The 23,607-nt window shown below is 43.3% G+C and overlaps 1 protein-coding gene across 3 annotated transcripts in view; it reads right to left on the bottom strand.

Annotated features, from left to right (window-relative positions):
- The window catches only part of LOC109910976 (SH3 and cysteine-rich domain-containing protein 2-like), a 117,915-nt gene that overhangs the window by 39,418 nt on the left and 54,890 nt on the right, over positions 1 to 23,607 (bottom strand). For all 3 annotated transcript variants that reach the window (XM_048614369.1, XM_020510234.2, XM_048614370.1), the window contains exons 2-3: positions 17,404 to 17,701; positions 1,452 to 1,549 (exon numbers count right to left, since the gene is read on the bottom strand). In XM_048614369.1, the coding sequence (XP_048470326.1) occupies positions 1,452 to 1,549; positions 17,404 to 17,701 (396 nt within the window). The remainder of the gene's footprint in view (positions 1 to 1,451; positions 1,550 to 17,403; positions 17,702 to 23,607) is intronic.

The following is a 23,607-nucleotide window of genomic DNA, read 5'->3' as shown; positions in this document are numbered from 1 at the left end:
TGTTGAAGGGTCTAGGCCCGAAACGTCAGCCTGTCTGCTCCTATGATGCTGCTTGGCCTGCTGTGTTCATCCAGCTCTGCACCTTGTTGTCTCAGTTAAATTTGATGTCTTGTTCTTGACTGACAATTCAGAGATATATCCCTCTACTGTTTACACAACAGGTTAGAGAGAGATGTAATTAATTCTCCAATTTATCAAACTGCTTGTTCAGGTTTCATACTTAGAATGGCAGAATCGTTAGTTATTTAGATTAATATTTACTGCCAATGACAACAATGTCTCAAGAACAGATACCTTAAGCACAGTAAAGATCCGTTCACTATCTCATAACATTGAAAACAAATACTTTCCAATTCAGGGAACATGTAGCGGTGTCCTTCTCAAAGATGATTTTATTTGTTATTGTTTATCTAAATGTTAATGTGGTCATTAAGCAAGGAAGAATGGTGCTGAAGAGTAAAGCACCCTTCCAATTTTGAATACCAACACAAAGCTCTCAGAGTAAATCTTGAGATAACAAGGTGTAGAGTTGGATGAATCTTGAAGCAGCATTCACTAAAAACATAGATTTGTTCATTATTACATTAGTGCTGTGAGAGTTTGCTATGTGCAAATTGACTACACTTCAAATGTATCCCTTAGGCTGTCAAGTGCCTGGTGATGACTTGAGCCCATGAAAGGTGTAGTCGTTGTAACAAGGTTAGCCAGGTGGACTTCATAAAATGAGTTCCCGGAGTGGACCAGATTAACAGCCCCACTCAGGGAGCCTGGGCTGACAGATATAAACAGGAGCGTCAGGGGTTCTGCTCACTCAGAGCTGCATCAGTGTCAAGGACTCTCCACGTGTAAATAGAGGGTGATGGGATACGGCATCTGTAGAGTTATTTCAAAAGGTACTTTTTTTTTAAAAAAAAAGTTTATTTGTTTGCTCTCACTCATTGATGGAATACAATACTGAGGGTTTGAGTCTGTAATAGAAATTCACTGGTGGTATAGATATTAAAGATTGCTACAAAGTGACATGAAATTGAAACTTTGTGCATTGCACTCATCAGGACCGAATCCCAAGAAAACCAACTTTAGAAAGGAACCAACAATTTTTGAAGCATGATAGCAGACCACTTATTGGATGGACTATGGCATGGCATGGCAATACAGTAGAAAAACTGAACTGTCAATCTTACTTAACTGATTAAATTCATACCAAGCAATTGACTCTGACTGGATATGATAATAAAAGCAGCATTGCAAATCATTTTCTTTTCAAAACAAAAAAGGTGAAAGTTCTCCTCTGCAAAGTCCAAAGGTTTGACATGCCAAACCTGCAACAGGTTTGAAGAGACAGTGCAGGCACTGGGCTCAATGGTCTCCTGCTGCACTGTAATAATCCAATAGACAGAATTGTTAAGATGGTTCTGCAGCAGTTAACCGAGTTTTGGAACAACACTCACCAGCTTTCCAATGCATTGCTGCTGAGAGGCATTTTCTCCGCATTGTGGGTGAGCATTGATTTTACAGAGTTTGCAACGCCATCCTCGTTTAGAATACCCTTTAAAAAAAAAGCACAAGACAAGACAAAGTAAACCATCCTGTTGCTTCAGACTTACAATGGCTCCCTCTACAGTTTACCCCTTGCAAGTGTCTGGTGGCCTTGCAAATCTACCTGCTCCCTCTGCTCTTTAGTCTCTGGTTTACTTTCCAAACTCCTATTCCAGTTACTGAGCGTCTCCATCACCACGTGTATATACAAACACAGGAACTAGGATCAAGAGTTGGTAACTCAGCCCTGAGCTGCCCTGCCTTTCAATAAGATCACAGCTCATCCAATTACACCGCATTTCAGAATCACCCTAAATCCTCCCGTGGACCTGGGGATCCTTTGGCACAGTCTGTCCCAAACTTTCTGCTCCCACTCTCCTCAATGTCAAAAGCCTCCCACAAATCACCTTCTTTGGCCTGAAGATTAGGTCAGGTCTTTTTGCCTTGGCTCTGATACCCCTGCTAACTTTGTGACATTTCACACTATGTTAATGTTGCTGTATCAGGGCAGGTTGAAGAATTGGTACAAGTTTTGTCCCAGATTGGACCAATGATGCGAGAATATAAATTTTAATCCAAAAATGACCTGAATTTTGGTGCAATATTTAGCACATTAATTTTTCTTTGGCAAGCCTGGTCCAATGATAAAACCCTTTAAAACTCAGGCTTGCATCCTCTGTGAGCTGTTAAAATCATTAAGGTTACAACCGTGTTTTAAATGCACACTGACCAGAGGTCAGGACTAAGTCAGTAGCCATAGATTTCAGGTTGCTAATTACTGGTGATCCCCACTTTACAAACAACCATCTTACGAATGAGAAGCCATAATATTAAAAGATCTGACATGCATTTATTCATCCTTACCAACAATATTTTATATTGTATTGTGTTCTGACTAGAATACAAATGGACTTATGAACATACTTAAGAACAGATACCATTCACAACCAAAGGACTGCCTGTGTCATATAGTAGCTAAATACAATTGATGCTGGAAATCTAAGAGACACTCAGAAAATGCTGGAGAAACTCAGCAGGTCTGGCCACATTTGTGGATAAAGGAACAATTAACGTTTTGAGTCTAGTATGACTGTCCTTCGGAACGGAACACCATTCACTTCCCTTCAGTTCTAAAGAAGTTATATTAGGATTTGAAACGTTAACTCCATTTCTCTTAGTGGATGCTGCCATACCTGTTGAATTTCTTCAGCACTTGGTGCTTGTTACAGATTGAATAAAGATTTCAAAAGATCAATTGGGATTGAAAAACAGAATCCCTTTGGATTATTTGTCGTCACCGTTCTAAAGTACAAGCACAACACCTCTTCCCGTCACAACATTTTCATAAACTAATCTAGCATTCTATCTTGCTTCACTGGTATAGCAGAAAGTATTAGTCACAATTCTCTCTCCTTTCTTTCCCCCCTAAGGGTGAAGCGTATGAAATAAAATTCTGGTTGGTAAGCAGCAGAAACTATTTGCTCCTTGTTGTATTGGACTCTAGGTACCATTCATTGGTGGCTTCTGGCTGGTGTAGTTACTATGACCAAACTACCTTTTTCTCAAATAAATACTAAACAATTTTGACATCCTCTCTTGTGGCACCATAACGAAAAATCAAAAGATCAACAGAAACTTCTTGAAATAGTATCCTCTGGGTTAATGACGCACTCCAGCCTCTGCAGGGGGCCACCAATCTCTAAAAGGCCTCTGTTGTGCCCGGTTCCTCTAGATCAACACTCGAGCGCGGACGTGACCAAGGAAGAGAGAGTGGCAGACACTCAGGTTCTACAACCCCCTCAATGGCCTGCTGCCTGAACTTGAGTCAACTTTGAAAAGCAGTGGAGATATTTTAAAATCAACCTATTCAGGAATGTTATGACACATCTGGAACAGGTGGGACTTTAACCCAGGCCTCCTGGCTCAGAGGTAGGGACGCTACCATGGTACCATAAGAAATTAGCCTAAATGGAGTCTAAGGTTGTTTAATTTTCAAATGGTAAACAAGGATAAACCATTAAAGAGTCTTACCAAGAGGCACCATCTTACCTAAAATTGTGTAGTTTATTGCAATAGGTACCTTTAACATTACCCATTTCAGCATATTTACAACTATGAGGAGCCAGAAGTGATAGATCTGTCTCCACTGGAACAGACTGATTCTTGACCCAAAGGCTCTGATATCATCAAATTTGGTGATCTAATGCAACTTCAACATTAACTCTTCCAGAACCATTACCCTAACCAACACTCCGCTGAATAGTCTTCGTGGTTTGGAGCAGCAATAAACAGGGATGTCAAATACTCCACATGCAGGTCGATCAGGGCATTTTATAGCTTCAACATAGTATTGGGAGACGGAACCCAACAGCCTCTAATCCTTGCTTATTCTGCCTCACATTCGTTGCAGAACTCAGTATCACAGGAGGCCATTCACCAATTGTATATGACTTGGCTCTCTGAAGGACCAATTCACTTCCTGCCACTCCCCTGCCCTCTGCGCTCTGCCCTCTGCCCATAAGCCTGTACATTCTTCTCATGAATCCAACTCCTACTTGAAAGTGTCATTTGAACCTGCCTTACCACGATCTCAGGCTGTGCCTTCCAGATTCTGACCGAACACCGAGAAGAAGATTTTCCTCGTGTTCTCGTTGCTTTTTTTGCTAACAAACTTACATCTATGTTGTCTGGGTCTTGAGACTTCCCACTTCCAATAATTATCCAATTCATTTTTTTAAAAAAGGTATCAGTTGAATCTCTCTCCATCACACCCTCAAGCTCAGGATTCCAGATCCTAATGATTCTGCAAAGCAATTGTTCCTCATATCACGGTTGCTCTTCTTTTGCCAATCACCTGAAATTGTTCTGTGGTTCGCTATCCTTCTACCAATGGGAATCAATCTGCTCCAATCAGACACTTCATGATTCTGAATATCTCCATCAAATCTCCTCTCCGAGGAAAACAACCCCACCTTTTCCCCAGTTTTTGGAGCTGATGTTCCTCATCCCGATAACCCATTCCTGTGAATCTTTTCTGCAGTCTCTTGTTTTGACCACCTTCCCAAAGTGAAGTGCCCAGTAATGGGCATTATACTCCAGCTGAGGCCAAGTTAGTGCTCCTTGCGGTGAATGGGTAAATGACACCAGGTGGGGACTTTTAAAAAAAATATTACTCCTTGATATACGAGGAAGGAGTGAATGAGTTATTAGACTGGAACTGCTGCATTTTTCATTCTCAGATTCCCTTATTTTAATGTTTGCAATTTTTGGGGGAGGATGAAGCTGAACCATCCAAGTCATTAAAAGTCTAACATATCACTGCATTTATCACGTAGGATGGCCGTCTGCTCCCTTGGCTTTCTTCCTGGATTTAAACCAAAAAAATCGGCCCTTGGGCATCTTTCAATATGCCTCCTGCCAAGCCCCATTGCAGTGTGTTCACCTGTTAGACTGCATCGTTTGGATTGAAGGTCATCGTTATTGATTAGCTCAAGTGAAAACCTAGCCAAGCTTTGCAAAGTCTTGGCCGCAGTATTTTGATACCAAAGGGTGTGTTAACTTGGTGTCCTCTATACATACCTGGAGTATTTCTGAATCATTACCATGATATAAGAACATAGAACATTACAGTGCAATACAGGCCCGTCGGCCCTCGATGTTGCGCCGACCTGTGAAACCAATCTGAAGCCCATCTAACCTACACTATTCCATTATCATCCATATGTTTATCCAATGACCATTTAAATGCCCTTAAATTTGGCGAGTCTACTACCTTTGCAGGCAGGGCATTCCATGCTCTTACTACTCTGAGTAAAGAACCTACCTCTGACATCTGTCCTATATCTATCACCTCTCAATTTAAAGCTATGTCCCCTCGTGCTAGCCATCACCATCCGAGGAAAAAGGCTCTCGCTGTCCACCCTATCTAATCCTCTGATCATCTTGTATGTCTCTATTAAGTCACCTCTTAACCTTCTTCTCTCTAACAAAAACTGCCTCAAGTCCCTCAGCCTTTCCTCATAAGACCTTCCCTCCATACCAGGCAACATCCTGGTAAATCTCCTCTGCCCCCTTTCCAATGCTTCCACATCCTTCCTGTAATGCGGTGACCAGAACTGTACGCAATACGCAACGTGCGGCCGCACCAGAGTTTTGTACAGCTGCAACATGACCTCATGGCTCCGAAACTCAATCCCTCTACCAATAAAACCTAACACACTGTAAGCCTTCTTAACAACCCTATCAACCTGGGTGGCAACTTTCAGGGATCGATGCACATGGACACCGAGATCTCTCTGCTCATCCACACTACCAAGAATCTTACCATTAGCCCAGTACTCTGTATTCCTGTTACTCCTTCCAAAAAGTGAATCAGCTCACACTTCTCCGCATTAAACTCCATTTGCCACCTCTCAGCCCAGCTCTGCAGCTTATCTATGTCCCCCTGTAACCTGCAATATCCTTCCGCACTATCCACAACTCCACCGACTTTGGTGTCATCCGCAAATTTACTAACACATCCTTCTACGCCCTCATCCAGGTCATTTATAAAAATGACAAACAGCAGTGGTCCCAAAACAGATCCTTGAGATACACCACTAGTAACTGAACTCCAGGATGAACATTTCCCATCAACCACCATCCTCTGTCTTCTTACAGCTAGCCAATTTCTGATCCAAACTGCTAAATCACCCTCAATCCCATGCCTCTGTATTTTCTGCAATAGCCTACTGTGGGGAACCTTATCAAACGCTTTACTGAAATCCATATACACCACATCAACCACTTTACCCTCATCCACCTGTTTGGTCACCTTCTCGAAGAACTCAATAGGGTTTGTGAGGCACGACCTACCCTTCACAAAACCATGTTGACTATCCCTAATCAAATTATTCCTTTCTAGATGATTATAAATCCTATCTCTTATAATCCTTTCCAACACTTTACCCACAACCGAAGTAAGGCTCACTGGTCTATAATTACCAGGGTTGTCTCTACTCCCCTTCTTGAACAAGGGGACAACATTTGCTAGTCTCCAGTCTTCTGGCACTATTCCTGTAGACAATGACGACATAAAGATCAAAGCCAAAGGCTCTGCAATCTCCTCCCTAGCTTCCTAGAGAATCCTAGGATAAATCCCATCCGGCCCAGAGGACTTATCTATTTTCACACTTTCCAGAACTGCTAACACCTCCTCCTTATGAACCTGAATCCCATCTAGTCTAATAGCCTGTATCTCAGTATTCTCCTCGACAACGCTGTCTTTTTCCTGTGTGAATACTGACGAAAAATATTCATTTAGCGCCTCTCCTATCTCTTTGGACTCCACGCACAACTTCCCACTACTGTTCTTGACTGGCCCTAATCTTACTCTAGTCATTCTTTTATTCCTGACATACCTATAGAAAGCTTTAGGGTTTTCCTTGCTCCTACCTGCTAAAGACTTCTCATGTCCCCTCCTGGCTCTTAGTCAGGAAGGACCTAAAGAGAGAGCTAACTTGTAACTCTTAAGCGCCCTAACTGAGCCTTCATGCCTCATCTTTACACAAGTCTCCTTCTTCCTCTTGACAAGAGATTCAACTTCTTTAGTAAACCACGGTTCCCTCGCTCGACCACTTCCTCCCTGCCTGACAGGTACATACCTATCAAGGACACGCAGTAGCTGTTCCTTGAACAAGCTCCACATTTCAATTGTGCCCAGCCCCTGCAGTTTTCTTCTCCATCCTAAGCATCCTAAATCTTGCCTAATTGCCTTTCCCCCAGCTATAACTCTTGCCCTGTGGTATATACCGATCCCTTTCCATCACTGAAGTAAACGTAACCGAATTGTGGTCACTATCACCAAAGTGCTCACCTACCTCCAAATCTAACACCTGGCCTGGTTCATTACCCAGTACCAAATCCAATGTGGCCTCGCCTCTTGTTGGCCTATCTACATACTGTGTCAGGAAACCCTCCTGCACACATTGGACAAAAACTGACCCATCTAAAGTACTCAAACTATAGCGTTTCCAATCAATATTTGGAAAGTTAAAGTTCCCCATAACAACTACCCTGTTACTTTCGCTCCTATCCAGAATCATCTTTGCAATCCTTTCCTCTACATCTCTGGAACTTTTCGGAGGCCTATAGAAAACTCCCAACACGGTGACCTCTCCTTTCTGCTTTCTAACCTCAGCCGACGAGTCCTCATCAAACGTCCTTTCTGCCACCGTAATACTGTCCTTGACTAACAATGTCACACCTCCCCCTCTTTTACCACCTTCCCTGATCTTCCTGAAACATCTAAACCCCGGAACCTGCAACAACCATTCCTGTCCCTGCTCTATCCATGCCTCCGAAATGGCCACAACATCAAAGTCCCAGGTACCAACCCATGCTGCAAGTTCACCCACCTTATTCCAGATGCTCCTGGTGTTGAAGTAGACATACTTCAAACCACCTTCCTGCCTGCCAGTACACTCCTGCGACCTTGAAACCTTATTCATGACCTCACTACTCTCAACCTCCTGTACACTGGAGCTACAATTCAGGTTCCCATCCCCCTGCTGAATTAGTTTAAACCCTCCCGAAGAGCATTAGCAAATTTCCCCCTCAGGATATTGGTACCCCTCTGGTTCAAGTGTAGACCATCCCGTTTGTAGAGGTCCCACCTACCCCAGAATGAGCCCCAATTATCCAGGTATCTGAATCCCTCCCTCCTGCACCATCCCTGTAGCCATGTGTTCAACTGCTCTCTCTCCTTATTCCTTGCCTCGCTAGCACGTGGCACGGGTAACAAACCAGGAGATAACAACTCTGTTTGTTCTAGCTCTAAGCTTCCATCCTAGCTCCTTGAATTTCTGCCTTACATCCCCATCCCTTTTCCTACCTATGTCGTTGGTGCCTACGTGGACCACGACTTGGGGCTGCTCCCCCTCCCCCTTAAGGATCCCGAAAACACGATCTGAGACATCACGGACCCTGGCACCTGGGAGGCAACACACCAACCGCGAGTCTCTCTCGTTCCCACAGAATCTCCTATCTGTCCCCCTAACTATGGAGTCCCCAGTGACTAATGCTCTCCTCCTCTCCCCTCTTCCCTTCCGAGCAACAGGGACAGACTCGGTGCCAGAGACCTGTACCCCGTGGCTTACCCCTGGTAAGTCGTCCCCCCCAACAGTATCCAAAACGGTATACTTGTTATTGAGGGGAACGGCCACAGGGGATCCCTGCACTGTCTGCCTGTTCCCTTTCCGTCCCCTGACTGTAACCCAACTACCTTCTTCCTGTACCTGAGGTGTGACTACCTCCCTGTAAGTCCTCTCAATTACCTCCTCAGCCTCCCGAATGATCTGAAGTTCATCCAGCTCCAGCTCCAATTCCCTAACGCGGTTTCCGAGGAGCTGGAGTTGGGTGCACTTCCCGCAGATGAAGTCAGTGGGGACACTAGTGGTGACCCTTACCTCCCACATTCTACAGGAGGAGCATGCAACTGCCCTAACATCCATTCCCACTGTTCTGAATTCTGAAAAAAAAAACTAGTAACCTTACCAAATCGGCACTCAACCTTTTTTTTTGGTTAGAGGAGGAAGATGGGTGGGATACACTACCTAAGTAGTGTTTCGGGTAATGCAATCGCCCAAACATATTACCTCACTTACTCAGCTGTCGTGTCCGCTCCTGCTCAGCGTGCGCTCCGCCTATTCACGAGGTAAGTTTTTAAAGGCTTAAACTTACCTTCCCGCAGCCCCCTGGTCCTCGCTCTCACTGCTCCCGCTGCTGCTGCAAAAATGGAGGCCGCTGATCCCACGAGGTAAGCTTTTAAACGATTAACTTACCTTCACAGCAGCCCCCTGGTCCTCGCTCACTGCTCCTGCAAAAATGGAGTGCTAACAAACTCACCAGATAGAGGAATTGAAACTTCTGTAATAATCAGATAGAACCAGAGAATCCCTATGATGTGGAAGCAGGCCATTCAGCCCATTGAGGCCACACCAACCCTCCAAAGAGCATCCCACCCCCTACCCTCACCCTGTAATCCTGCATTTCCCATGGTTAATCCACCAATTCACCCAACCTGCATGTCTTTGTGACCAGTTAGGAAACTGAAGACAGTTGCCCCAAGGTGGAGTTGAATCCGGGTTCCTGACGCTGTGAGGCAGCAGTGCTAACCACCGAGCCATCATAGCACCCATAGATAAAAGGCATTCTATCTGCAGGCCAAACTAGCCCACATGGCCATAAATACAAAAAAGGTAGTAATTACTCTAAATACAACTAATTATTCCAGCCAGGAATTCAGGAGGATTACCCAAAATAATGGTTACTGGTGAGTTATATAGGTCTTGTTCAGGGGTAGACTGATAAAACTCACAGAGATAGGAATTGTACAATCTGTTGATGGGTTTAGATAATGAGTGGGAGGCAGCTTAGCAAGGAGTATCAACACTGGTGTGGGCTGAATGGCCTGTATCTGCGCTGTAAATATCTGCATTTATTATGCCATGAGGAAGAGGGATCCCAGCAGAGACCCCAGGACATCCCACTTGGTATAATCCTTCATATACACACTCTGCTTTCTTCTTTCAGCTGGTTAAGTCATGCCCTAAATTCTCACTGATCTTAGTTCGTATTGTCACACAAATCTTTGTCAAAGGGCACTGTAGAAGTTCACAAGGGGTTAGGGGTTTGGTGGTTAAACACTGTTTGCATGTTTTCAGGTGGATGCTGTTCTATTACATCCGTTTGTGTTAGTTCCATGATTGTTGAGACTTTGTCAACATGTATGTGGAGCAGGCAAATATGGGCTAGATTTAATGGGATACCATGTTCCACTCTCCTCTGACGAGACGTTGGCTGGTAGCCTGCCCAAGAAAATGCCAGCTGCCCCCACAGCCACTTAATACTCAACGAAGCACAGGTCAGCTCAGGACTAGACCCCTAACAAAGAGGTGGTAACCAATGTTGGTATACAAGTAAATCTGGGATATCAGCAACACCTAGCTTACAAGCCCCAGGGAGGTCCATGAAGGAGGTGGTGTGCGTTTTAATAGGCCAGGGGTGGGGTAAAGGCGGGGAGAGATTGTGACCCAAGCGGAGGAATACTTTGGTGCAGAAAAGGCCAAGTGACAGAGCCTGAACAGATGATGACCAGCCTAGACACGGTGGGCTGAAGGGCCTTTCTGCGCCACCTTTAAAAAAAATGACTATAACTCTGATCCCAAGCGATAGAGGGAGTGTGACACCTCCAAAAAAGGAGGCTGTCCACTCACTTCAGCCACATTTTGCACAGTCAAACCACGTGGACTGTCCACTTGGCATGGGCCTTTCCCTGCTTGAGGTAAAATAGACTGCAGATGAGGCACTCCAAAGTCCAGTAATTGGTCAATGACAGGCATCAAAAGGTCCAAGGGTAACTGAGCTACTGATATGTAGCCCACCCTCCCCAACAGGAGATACACGGCGATGGATAGAAAGGTAGTGAGCAAGCCAAACACGGTTTTGCATGACCACCTGCCTCTAAAATCAAACCCAACCCCGTGGTTCCATTGTGCTTCTCAAATATGTATGAGCTACATTGGTTCAGCAGCAAAGAAAGCAGCCCAATCAGTGACTCAGATTGAGATTTAAGAGATTACGGCTAAATCCTGAACTGCCTAATCAATAAACTGAGCAAACTTAAAATAGTGATCGCCTCTTCTGGACCGCTCTTCGACTAAACAATAAATCACTGGAATTTTTCAGTATGTGCAGTTGCAGTGCCAAATTCACAGAAGATTTCCAAGCTGTGGTTCCCAGCAAAGATCATCATTTTGTGTGGCCACTGCATCTGTATAAGACATTACTTCAGCGTTTTAATCATTCTGACATGACTGCAGTGTTAAAGGATTTCAGATCTGGGAGATACAATCAACAGGAATGAGCGAGGCAGTTACTACATGGAACTTCAGAACACCATTAATGGATCACCATTGTAAACCCAACAGGATCACAAGAACCTAGCAGCAAATGATATATTTCAACAGGGAGCAGCAGCTCATGAGCAGTAGGTTTGGAACCAAAAGGGAACCATTATTCGGGTCAGAGATATCTAAAAGTAAACTTTCTGCTTCATTTCTATTGAAATGTCAACCAAATTGAAGAATCGGGCTCTCAGCATGCCAGGCCATTAATCACAAACTCTTCATAGAAAACATAGAACAGTTGTAGCTTTTAGACCAATAATTTATGTATTTACTTAACTTTGAATGTCCTTTCACTTCTGCATCTTGCATAAAAAGTCCTACCATACGTATGTTGTAATTCTGACAGAGGTATAAAGTCATGGATATGCATATTAAACCAGATGATTTTTCCTTGATAGTAGCTAAGAAGATGCTAGCTATAAATGTAAAAATGGACAGGAAGAGTTCTTAAAAATATCTGAAAAGCAGAAGTGTAAGTAAGGGGAGTGTTGGTCTTGCAGAAGAGTCAATAGCTGAAATGAACAAATATTTTGTTCTTGTCTTCACTACAGGCAATACACAAAAATTCCAGTAACAGCTGTAAATCAGGCAGTGGAAGCAGGTAAGAGAACTTTGTGAAATTACAAATCACTAAAGGAAGTGAGATTGAGCAGATTGATGAAACTGCAGGATGACAAGTCTCGGGGTCCTACAGACTTCTCCTTAGCATCTGAAAAGAGGTGGTTACTGAGGTCGTAGAGTTGTTGATGCTAATTTTTCAAAACAATAGATTTTGGAAAGGTGACATTAGACTGAAAAGTAGCAAATGCAAATCCTTTATTCAAGGAGGCAAGGGATGCACAGAATGGGAAACTACAAGACAGTTAGTTTAACGTCTATTGTAGAAAGGTGTGAGAATTGATTAAAGGAGGTTACAGCTAGGCACTTCAAAAAAAACAAGCATAACTGGAAAGAGTCAACATGTTTTTGTGAAAAAGAAATCATGCTTAACCAATATAATGGAGTTCTTTAAAGGAATAACCTGCACAATGGATAAAATAGAGCCTGTTGACATGCAGTAGTTGGATGCAGGTGCAGCCGGCAGTAAAGGAGGCAGTTGGTATGTTGGCCTTCATTGTGAGAGGTTTTGAGTACAGGAGCAGGGATGTCTTGTTGCAGTTATACAGGGTCTTAGAATATTGTGAGCAGTTTTGGTCTCCTTTTCTGAGGAAGGATGCTCTTGCTCACGAGGGAGCACAGTGAAGGTTTATCAGGCTGATTCCAGGGATGACGGGTCTGATGTAGGAGGAGAGATTGACTACGTTGGGATTGTTTTCGCTAGAGTTCAGATGAACGAGGACAGACCGAGTAGATTGGGATTATCTTCATTGGAATTCAGAAGATTGAGGGGGGATCTTATAGAAACATATAAAATTATGAAGGGAATAGATAAGATAGAAGTAGAGAGGATGTTTCCACTGGCAGGTGAAGCTAGGACAAGAGGGCATAGCCTCAAGATTAGAGGGAGCAGATTTAGGACTGAACTGAGAAGGAATTTCCTCACCCAGAGGGTTGTTAATCTATGGAATTCCTTGCCCAGTGAAGTAGTTGACACTACTTCAGTAAATGTTTTTAAAAAAAAAAAGGTGGATTTTTTTTGAACAATAAAGGAATTAAAGGATACGGTGAGAACGCGGGTAAGTGGATCTGAGTCCACGAAAGGATCAGCCATGATCTTATTGAATGGCGGAGCAGGCTCGAAGGGCCAGACAGCCTACTCCTGCTCCTAGTTCTTATGTTCTTATGTCACCAGCACATTACCTGGGTCCCTGGATTAATAACCCAATGGTAAAACTGTTCCGGCAATGCCACTCCATATATGAAATATGAACAAAGAGCAGAAGTAGACCATTCAGCCCTTTGAACCTAACCCACCATTCATTAAGATTATGACCGATATGTTTGTGCTTCAAATTCCACAATTCCCATCTACGCCAATTATATTTTATGCCCTTGCTTAACAAGAACCTACCTAATAAAAAGGTGGTTAGCTTGCTTGCTGAGCTGGCTGGTTATCGTGCAATAATACAATAATTATTGTGCAATAACCAGCCAGCTCAGCGAGCAAGCCAACAACCTCATCCACAATGCAAGCTACAAATCTTTGCAAGAACCTATCTAATAAAGTCAAAATATTTCAAGTTTCCAGCATCTGCAGTAAAAAAGACAATGCTGGAGAAACTAGTCAATCGAGCAACATCTGTGAGGAGAAACAGTTACCAGTTCAGTCTGATATGACTCTTCTTTGATACTGGCCTCTCTGTCTTAAAACATATTTAATTATTCTAGAGTTCTCTGCTTCAGAAGGCAGTGGGGGTAAAGTCTCACAATGTTCTGAGGGAGGTGATTTCTTTTCATCCGTGTCCTCCTAGCACTGGTCTCCCCAACAAGAGGAAACATCCTTTCCACCTTCAAGACCATTGAGGATCTTACACACTTCAAATCAAGCCGCCTCTCATTCCAGTGGAAATAAGGCCAACCTTTTCTCAAAGGTAGCACACTCATTACAGATATCAATTCAGTAAACCATCTCTGAACCACCTCCATCATACTTAGATCTCTCCTGAAATAAAGTCAGAAGTCACCAGGTTATTGTCCAACAGGTTTATTCAAAATCGCAAGTTTTCGAAGCGTGGGCAGTGCCCTGAAAGCTTGTGATTTTAAATAAACCTGTTGGACTATAACCTGATGTCGTGTGACTTCTGACCTTGTCTACCCCAGTCCAATACCGGCACCTCCACATCATGGCCTCCTCAAATAGGGAAACCAAAAAACTGCACGTGGGATGCCCTGCATGTGCTTATTATCGTATTGCATCTTTTGCAAACATTAGTAAGCAGGACCTGGGGAGAAACATTATTTTTCTTCCTATTGACTTAGGCGTGTGATTTGAAAAAAAATACTCAGATTGGACACCAAGACCCAAAAGCAATTGTAGAACTAATCTGTTATTCTGATTGAAACAATGGCTACGAAAGTGAAAATTATTACCGTACCTTCAACACAGTTAAATGTCCCAAGGGACTTTGCAGCAATATTATCCAACAAAAGCTCACTAAAAGGAGATAGCAAGGCAGATAAGCAGCAGCTCTGCTCTGTGCTAAGTGTTTCAGGAGCATCTTTAAAGAAGGGGAATTGTTGAGGTTGAGGAAAGGACATCCTGGGTCTGACACCACCTCCCCCCGTCTTTACGGAGAGCAGCATATGGTCTGCCTTTGAACTCTGGAAAGTGAGGTTACCCAAGGTTATCTGAAAACACTGGTGAGCTAGTAAACCTGCCCTTGCTTTGTTGCCTTTGATCTTTCTTCATCCAATCTTCCCGCTGCTGCTATTGTCAGCAAATAATGCTTTAAATGACTGCAGTGCTATACATTTAAAAAAAAATTGTGTCAGGAAAATGTATCCTGCGATATCAATGTAAACTATTCCATCCTGGATCCTTGCAAAAGTGGAAAATATTCATAGACTCCTAATTTCCTTTGCTAATTAATAAAGAGATGTTCTTGACTAATCACAAATGGAACCAGGAATCAGACCCCAATCAGAGCAATTAGTGTTTAATCAGACTAAAGAATGAATTTTGGGCAGGTTCAGATGCTTAGGATTTGACAGAACCTTTTAAAAGATTCACTTCCACTGCACCAAGTGGGACACTCATCAGCCTCTAGTATTTATCTGTGAATCACCATATGAAAAAGTATTAGACCAGCATTTCTACTCCTTAGCAGTTGGAAGCGAGTTAACATCAAAATGATGCCTCTGCATCTAAAACGGGTTTTGTAGAATTCTGACAGCAGGATTGTGGAAAGAAAATGCTTGCTAAAATTATCCAGAAACAAGATGAGACAACACTTGGAACCCTGAGCATAAATTTTAGTCTCCAGAAAACTGCGGAAGGCTATGGAGATAAGGCTGAAGAATGGGAATAGCTGAGTAGCTCTTTCAGGAGTCAGTACAGATACAGATACAATGGGTTGAATGGCCTCTTTCTGTATCATAAAATTCTATAATTGTATGATTCTGTAAAAATCATTTAGACACACTGGAGAAGATGCAGAAAAGATCTACAAGGAGGAAACAGGGCCTGAGGGGTTAAAACCAATCAGGAAAAGCTCAATAAATTGGGGCTTATTTGTATTATTGCACAGATCTCAAAATTAGATAGGCAGTGCACTTTTAAGATAGTTAATAGCACCACAACATGAAGTTCCAGCATTGAAAAGTACCTGCCTCACCTTCTGTAGGAATAGCAGTAGCCTGCTTCCAGTTACTATAGCTTTGCTGTGCATAGTTAGTAAGCACAGATCCCAGACTATATGCAAGTCTCATATCTTAAGCAATGTAATAGTTAATGTTGTTACTAAACTTCAAGACATCTGTCTCAACAAAGACTCAGACTTCTGGTATGATGTTGCAAGGACTACGGTGTAGGGAATGCTCAGACCATACTGGCTGTGGTGTTTTAGTCAGAAAAAACATCCAGGCTCTTTTCTCTTAGAAAGAGGTTGGGGTGTGACCTAATAGAAGTCTTAAGTTATGAAGGGGCTTGATTGGGTGAACGTAGAAAGGAAGTCTCCAGTTTAGCAGGGCTTTCAAACCAAGAGTATAAAAGTGGTTACTAACAAATTCAGTTAGGAGGAGCTACATTAGCCAGAATGTGGTTAGATTATGAAACTTATTGCTACCACATGGACTAGCTGATGGGAGCAGGATAGGTACATTTCAGGAAAAGATTAATCTGATGAGAGAAAAGAATAGAAGGTTCTGCTGTTAGGGTTAGACGAAGTAAGATGAAGCAAGACTTAAATGGAGCACAACTATTGGCACAGACCAGTTGGAGTTTTTTTTTGGTTTGGACAAGGATAATTGTTGGTAATAATGATTCCTATAAGAGGTGCAGGAGTAAGGAAAAAATTGAACAGAAAACTAGTATTGATTTACCAGAGGCATATCAAAGTCAGATTTGACAGTTCACTGATGAATATGCCATGCAAATTTGTAGATTTAAAGTTACAGCATATCATTGGGAATTAGACTCATCCTTCAAGTAACAAACCCACACAAAAAAAAAAGCCAAATTCCAGTCTCCAAGCACAAGGGAAAAACATAAGAACATAAGAAATCTAAGCAGGAGTAGGCCATCTGGCCCCTCGAGCCTGCTCTGCCATTCAATAAGATCATGGCTGATCTCTTCATGGACTCAGCTCCACTTACCCGCCCGCTCACCATAACTTTTACTTCCTGTACTGTTCAAAAATCTATCTTTGCCTCAAAATCATTCAACAAGGTAGCCTCAACTGCATCATTGGGCAGGGTATTCCAGAGATTCACACCCCTTTGGGTGAAGATGTTCCTCAACTCCGTCCTAAATCTCCCCATTATTTTGAGGCTATGCCTCCTAGTTCTAGCTTCACCGGCAAAACATGAACCATAGTCAGCAGGATTTGAACCGATGCAGGGTAACCCCAACTTCACCTGACGAAAGAGCAGCGCTCTGAAAGCGTGGGGATTTCAAATAAATCTGTTGGACTACAACCTGGTGTCATGTGACTTCTGACTTTGTCCACCCCAGTCCAGCACCTCCACAACTTGACTATGACTGTACACTTTGGGGTGGAGTAGGCATCTCTCTTCTGCGAATTTCACATCACTGTTCGGCAGCTGAAAGAAATTCTCAACGCCTTTACTTCTGATGATTGTCATGAAAAACATAGCTACCGAGTGACTGCTATATAAAAAAAAGTGTTAATGTTAATGATGAATCATAGACGCAAGGATGGTTCATTGGTGGACCAGAAATCATGGAATCCCAAAATTCCAGCTTTCAGTTAGTGAGCACCACTGAGGCGTCGCATGCCTCAGCCAACATGAAACATACCTACAATCATGTGATGGCAGATGTCACAAAATGTAGGCTTTTTGAAGACAAATTCTTGGAAGTTGTGCGGCCTTACTGGTTTGAGAGGTAACGAGACTTGGGACTTCCTTGCTGGTGGCTCATTGATGGGTGGCCCCTCTGGCAGGAAAGCAGTGGGTGGTGTTGGTGGTGGAGTGGGTGGAGGTGGCAGTAGCTCTGCTGGGAATTTCACTTCACTGTTCGACCGCTGAAAGAAATTCTCAACGCTTTTACTTCGGAGGATTGTCTTGAAGGACAGTGACCTCTTCAAGCGTTGAAGCTACAGGATGAAAACAGAAAAGGCATTATTTTTACTAAATAGACCACAGAGAACTGGTATAAAAAGGCAAAAACAAATATGCAATGCAGCAATCAAATTCATTATAGAAACGATGAGGGTATTTCTTTATGTCAATATGACTAGAAGTAGATTCAGAAAAACAAAAACAGAAATCGCTGCAAAAGCTTAGCACATCTGGCAGTATCTGCAGAAAGAAGTCAGAACAAATGTTTTGAGTCCAATTACCCTTCCATAGAACTCTCCACAGATGCTGCCAGACCTGCAGAGCTTTTCCAGCTATTTCTGTTGTTTCTGATTTACAGCATAAGCAGTTCTTTCAGTTCTTACTTATTTTCTTCAAACTATATAGTTTATTCCCCTAGTTTCATAATGCTGTTTGTCTACGTAGACAAAGACTCTCCCTCTCCAGCTCAAGGTTTACAATGCAGACAGCACAAGCAGTGGCAATTTGGCCCATTTTATTTAGACTGTACTTCAAAAAGCTATCCCATTTAATCCCACACCCTACTTCCAACACCCCCCACTCCCACCTTAATTCTGAAAACTTTTTCCACCTTCAATTATTTACCTAATTGGAACATTAGAACATATCCGCTTCCATCACAACACAGTGCAAAACGAAACATTTTCTACATTTTTCATCCCCAGCCCGAAAAAAAAAGAATGGTAGGTGTCACAGGCAAAACCAACAAGAAGTCCCACCAAGTCTCTAGCTGTGCCTATGGCTCTTGAACAAGAGGTCTTGCTGGGCTCTTTCAGAATGAACCACATAGTTGTGGGTCTGGTGTCATATCAAGGCCAGACCACATAAGGACAGCAGATTGCTCTCCTTGTAAGACATGAGGGAACTAAATGGATTTTTACAACAATGACTGATCATTTTCATGATCACCATTATCGAGACTACCTTTCAATTCCAGGTTTATTAATTCCATTTCATTTCATCATGGGATGTGAACCCTTGCCCCAGGACATCGAGTTGGCTGTCTGAATCATCAGTCCAGTGTAATTACCACTATACTATTGTCTCCACTTAGTCAATGTCCTTCAGTTACTGACTTCCAAACCAAAGGAAACAGTTCCTCCCTATCTATTCTCAAAACACTTTCTCATTTTCTAATCCTCCGGTAGATGAGATTTAGTACCTGTAGATGAGCCACACGGGTAAGATTTCAGATTTAATTTATTTTCTGTATGGCATTACCGAATTTTAAACAGAAGTTTGGGGCAACATAATTGGCCTCAGTGCCCTGGAGGCAGGGCTATCAACTGGAGAAGAGTGTGTCCTGGCTCCTGACGGCTTCACAGTTACCCTGGCTCGGAGTATTTGCCTGGGAGAACAAGCTTCTTCCTGAAGCCTCTGCCATGGAGTGGATTGCTGACACCCAGTGTTCCTCAGCTGGAAGACAAAACTTGGTGAAGTACCAAACAGAGCAGCAAGGACAAAATACTTTGAGCCAAGGGGAGAATAGTACATAGTCAACAGCAAGGACAGGTGCACCCGTGGGTTCAGACATGTTGTGTGCATGTTAGTGGGCAACTCATCAAATGGTTCAAATATGGATAAATGGACAAGGGAGAGGAATTGTATTTTATTTTTATGTTTGTTCACGGGATGCAGGTAAGTTAAGGCCACTATTTGGTACCCATCCTTAATTGCCCTTGGAAGGTGGTGAAGTCCATGTAATGTAATTTCATTAGTTAGAGAGGGAGTTCTGTTATTTTGACCCAGCAATAGCGAAGTGGTGTAACACAACGTTCCAAGTCAGTGTGGCAGGTGACTCCAGGAAGTTGCAGCAAGTGGTATTCCCATGTACTTTTTGCTTTAGTCCTTCTAGATGGTAAAGTTTGAAAAGTGCTGTCAATGGAATCCTGGTGAGTTGCTGCAATGCATTGCGTATACGGTGCTGCCACTGCTCACCAACTATGACGAGAGTGAACGTTTAAAGTGGTAGATAGGGCTAACAAGCTTCTTTGTCCCAAATGGTGTCGAGCTTGTTGAGGTTGATGTACTCGTCTAGGCAAGAGGTGAATATGCCATCACATTCCAGACTTGTGCCTTATACATGGTAAACGAGCTTTGGGGAGTCAGGAGGTGAGTTACCTCCAAGAGAATATCCAGTCTATGACTTGCTTCTAGGGATAGTTTGGAAATCTGGGGAAGCAGTGGCATTTTGGTAATAATAATTGGACTAATAATCCAGAACTGCAAGCTGATGCTCTGGGGCACGAGTGCAAATCCCTACACAAATGGTGCAAATCAAATTCAAATTTTAAAAATCTGGAATGAAGCCGATCATGAAAAATCAGTTTTACTAATCCATCAGCCTGGGGTTGTGGATTATTAGTCCAGTTTATATTACCACTATGCCATTGCTTCCCCAGATTTCCAAACTATCTTTACCTGTCTGGGCTACATGTGACTCCAGACCCTCAGCAATGTGGCTGACTTGTGACTGCTCTCTGAAACGGCCATAGCCAGCCACTCAGATCAAGGGGCAAATAAAGGTGGACAACAATTGTGGCCCAGCCAATGGCACCTAGAGTCCACGAATGAAGAAAAGAATCCAGTAGCAGTAATCCCGCTGAATGTCAAATGGAGATGGTTTGACTTGTTAGAGATAGCCATGCCTAGCAGTGTTTTCCCTCTGGCATATTCCACGAGAGAGTGCAGATGAGAATGAATGAAAGAAAGTGAAACAAAGTAACAACATATGTATTTATGTTGCACTTTATTATGTTGAATAACTTCATAAAAATGAATGATTACATATGTCATACTGTTCTGCCTGGGTCTATTTTTAGCCACAAAATCCACTAGGTCTCACACCTGGGAGGCTAGATAGGAGATAGTAGGAACTGCAGATGCTGGAGAATCCGAGACAACAAGGTGCAGGGCTGGATGAACACAGCAGGCCAAGCAGCATCATAGGAGCAGAGAGGCTGGCCAAGCAGCATCATAGGAGCAGAGAGGCTCTCTGCTCCTATGATGCTGCTTGGCCTGCTGTGTTCATCCAGCCCTGCACCTTGTAGGCTAGATAGGAGGTTTGCAGAAATTCAGAACACAACAGTACATTCTTGCAGAGAGGTACAACTTTCTGTTTCTCTAGCGTTTAGTCCAGAATTAAACATGCCTATTTGTGACAGGTCAGGTACAGCAGGAGCACAGCCCCGATTTTAACCCTAAGTGACCAGAAGCAAACAATGGGGATGTGTTCAGGTCAGGCACCAATTCCACACCTGGTCTGATTTCATTCCGGTGTTGTCCCTAAGGAAGAGTAAAAATCAGGCATAAATTGGCAAGGAAAGTGGAGGGGGGAGGGGTTTCAGACCCAAACCTGGCCTAGTCTCACTGGCTGGATAGCTTACTATTAGAGCTAACCATCATTTAGGTACAATGGTTCACATAAGACGATGGTGTGGTGATGAATGACATGGTTAACCATCAAAAATGTACCCGAGAGGCAACATTTTCACAAAGAGGGTGGTGCGTGTATGAAATGAACTGCCAGATGAAGTGGTAGATGCAGGTAGTTACAACACTTAAAAAGATGTTTGGTCAGGTACGTGAATAGGAAAGGTTTAGAGGGACAAGGGCCAGATGCAAGCAAGTGAGAATAGTTTAGTTTGGAAAATCAGGTCAGCATGGAAAAATTGGGTTGAAGGGTCTGTCTCTATGCTGTATGGCTGCCTACCTGTGACTGTTCAAATGAAACCAGTGGATTTCACTATTGTGATTAGTGTAGTTTTAGCAGAGAGTTAGCAACAACTAGCTCGGATAGTGGAATTAGGGCTGGTGACATTGGTGGGGGGGGGCGTGAAGGTTCTTGTGGTACTTGCCCCACCTCTAGGACAGGACACCTGGGTTCAACTTCTGCCTGCTCTAGACCCGTATAACAACTTCTCTGGGCAGCGGTTTAGAAAACATCTCATAAAAAAGGGGAAGAATAAAATTGTCAATTTTGGTAAGTTTCATGAAGACTTCAGTGTGGGTTCAATTCCTGCACCAGCTGAGGTTACCACGAAGGCCCTACCTTCTCACCCCTCACCTCAGCCATGGTGATCCTCAGGTTAAATTCCCCACCAGTGGTCTCTCTCTAAGAAACAGCCCATGGTCCTTTGGGACTAGTGACTTGACCTTTATCGCGATTTCTGACAATCTTCTTCAAAATTCACCTTTCTACCTATACACCAATTTTCTATTGCACCTAGCTCACTGTATCTTCTTTAAGAGAAGCAGGAGTACATGCCACTGCCAGGACATCCTGGGATTCTGGGCACCAGCACCATATTTAAATTGCAGTCATGTGTCAGGTCACTTGGGGTCAGTGTGGAGCTGCTTTACGTTGTCGTCATCTGAAAAATTACCTCCCGAGATGGAGAGGCAAGTTGGCAGAGAAGATCATGCCACCACACCATGCCAGCCTGCAGTCATTATGTCACCTGTGTCAGTGCTGTTTCCATGACTTGGGGAAATGCCCAGCAATGCAGGAAGGTCAATAATCTTCTGTGCTCTGCCAGGGTGTGCGCGCCACTATCCTCTGTTACACATCTGTTACTGTACCCACCTCCTACCAAGCTGTCTAGTCTACCAATCTCACTACTGCGCACAACATCTTCCCTCACCCGTTCACACCTTCCAAACGCTCAAACTAATAAAAACAGAAAGAACTGCGGATGCTGGAAGTCAGCAACAAAAACAGAAATTGCTGGAAAAACTCAGCAGTTCTGGCAGCATTTGTGGAAAGAAAGAGTTAACGTTTCGGGTCCAGTGAAGGCTTGCTGATGGGTCACAGAAAGTTAGGAAAATAGATGGAAACAGCAACAGTGTTAAGTAACAAGGTAATGGGCAAGTCAAACAAAGGAGGTGACCTATTTAGATTTTCAGAAGGCCTTTGACAAGGTGCCAACACAAGGCTGCTAAATAAGAGCTCATGGTGTTAGGGGGAAATGCACTGGCATGGATAGAGGATTGGCTGACTAGCAGAAGGCAGAGACTGGGAATAAAGGGGTCTTTTTCAGGATTGTAGCCAGTGACTCATGGAGTTCCACGGGGATCAGTTTTGGGACCACAACTATTTGTGTCATATATTAACAATCTGGATGAAATAATTTAAGGCATTGTTGCCAAGTTTTCAGATGGCACAAAGATATGCTGAGGGTCAGATACAGTGTTGAGGTGGTGGGGAGGCTGCAGAAGGACTTGGACAGGCTACGAGAATGGGTAAAGAAGTGGCAAATGAAATACAAATGTGAGATAGTGTGAGGTTATGCACATTGGTAGAAAGAACAGAGGTGTAGACTATTTTCTAAACAGGGAAAGGCTTCAGAAACTTGAAGCACAAGGGACTTGGGAGTCAGAGTTCAGGATTCTCTAAAGGTTAACATGCAGCTTCAGCTGGCAGTTAGGAAGGCAAATGCAATGTTAGCATTCATTTCATGAGGGCTAGAATACAAGAGCAGAAATATACTGTTGAGGCTGTATAAGACTTTGGTCAGACCACATTTGGAATAGTGAGAGCAATTTTGGGCCCTGTATCTAAGGAAGGAAGTGCCTGGTGTCGGAGGGGGTCCAGAGAAGGTTTACAAGATCCTGGGAATGAAGAACTTGTTATATGTGTAGCGGATGAGTTCTCTGGGTCTGTACTCGGAAGGTGGAGAGAGGATCTCATTAAAGCTTACAGCAGACATGGAGATGTTTCCACTTGTAGCAGAGACTAGGACCCAATGGCACAGCCTTAGAGTGAAGGGATGGCCCTTTAGAATGGAGAGGAGGAGGAATTTCTTCAGCCAGAGGGTGGAACTCATTGCTGCAGAAGACTGTAGAGGCCAAGTCATTGAGTGCATTTAGGACAGAGTTTGATTGATTGGTTTTTGATTAGTAA

Source organism: Rhincodon typus, chromosome 30 (genome assembly GCF_021869965.1).
Source record: "Rhincodon typus isolate 14 chromosome 30, sRhiTyp1.1, whole genome shotgun sequence".
Taxonomy (NCBI): Eukaryota; Metazoa; Chordata; class Chondrichthyes; order Orectolobiformes; family Rhincodontidae; genus Rhincodon; species Rhincodon typus.
Note: the sequence above shows the minus strand (reverse complement) of the source record. Positions and strands in the feature narration are given on the sequence as shown.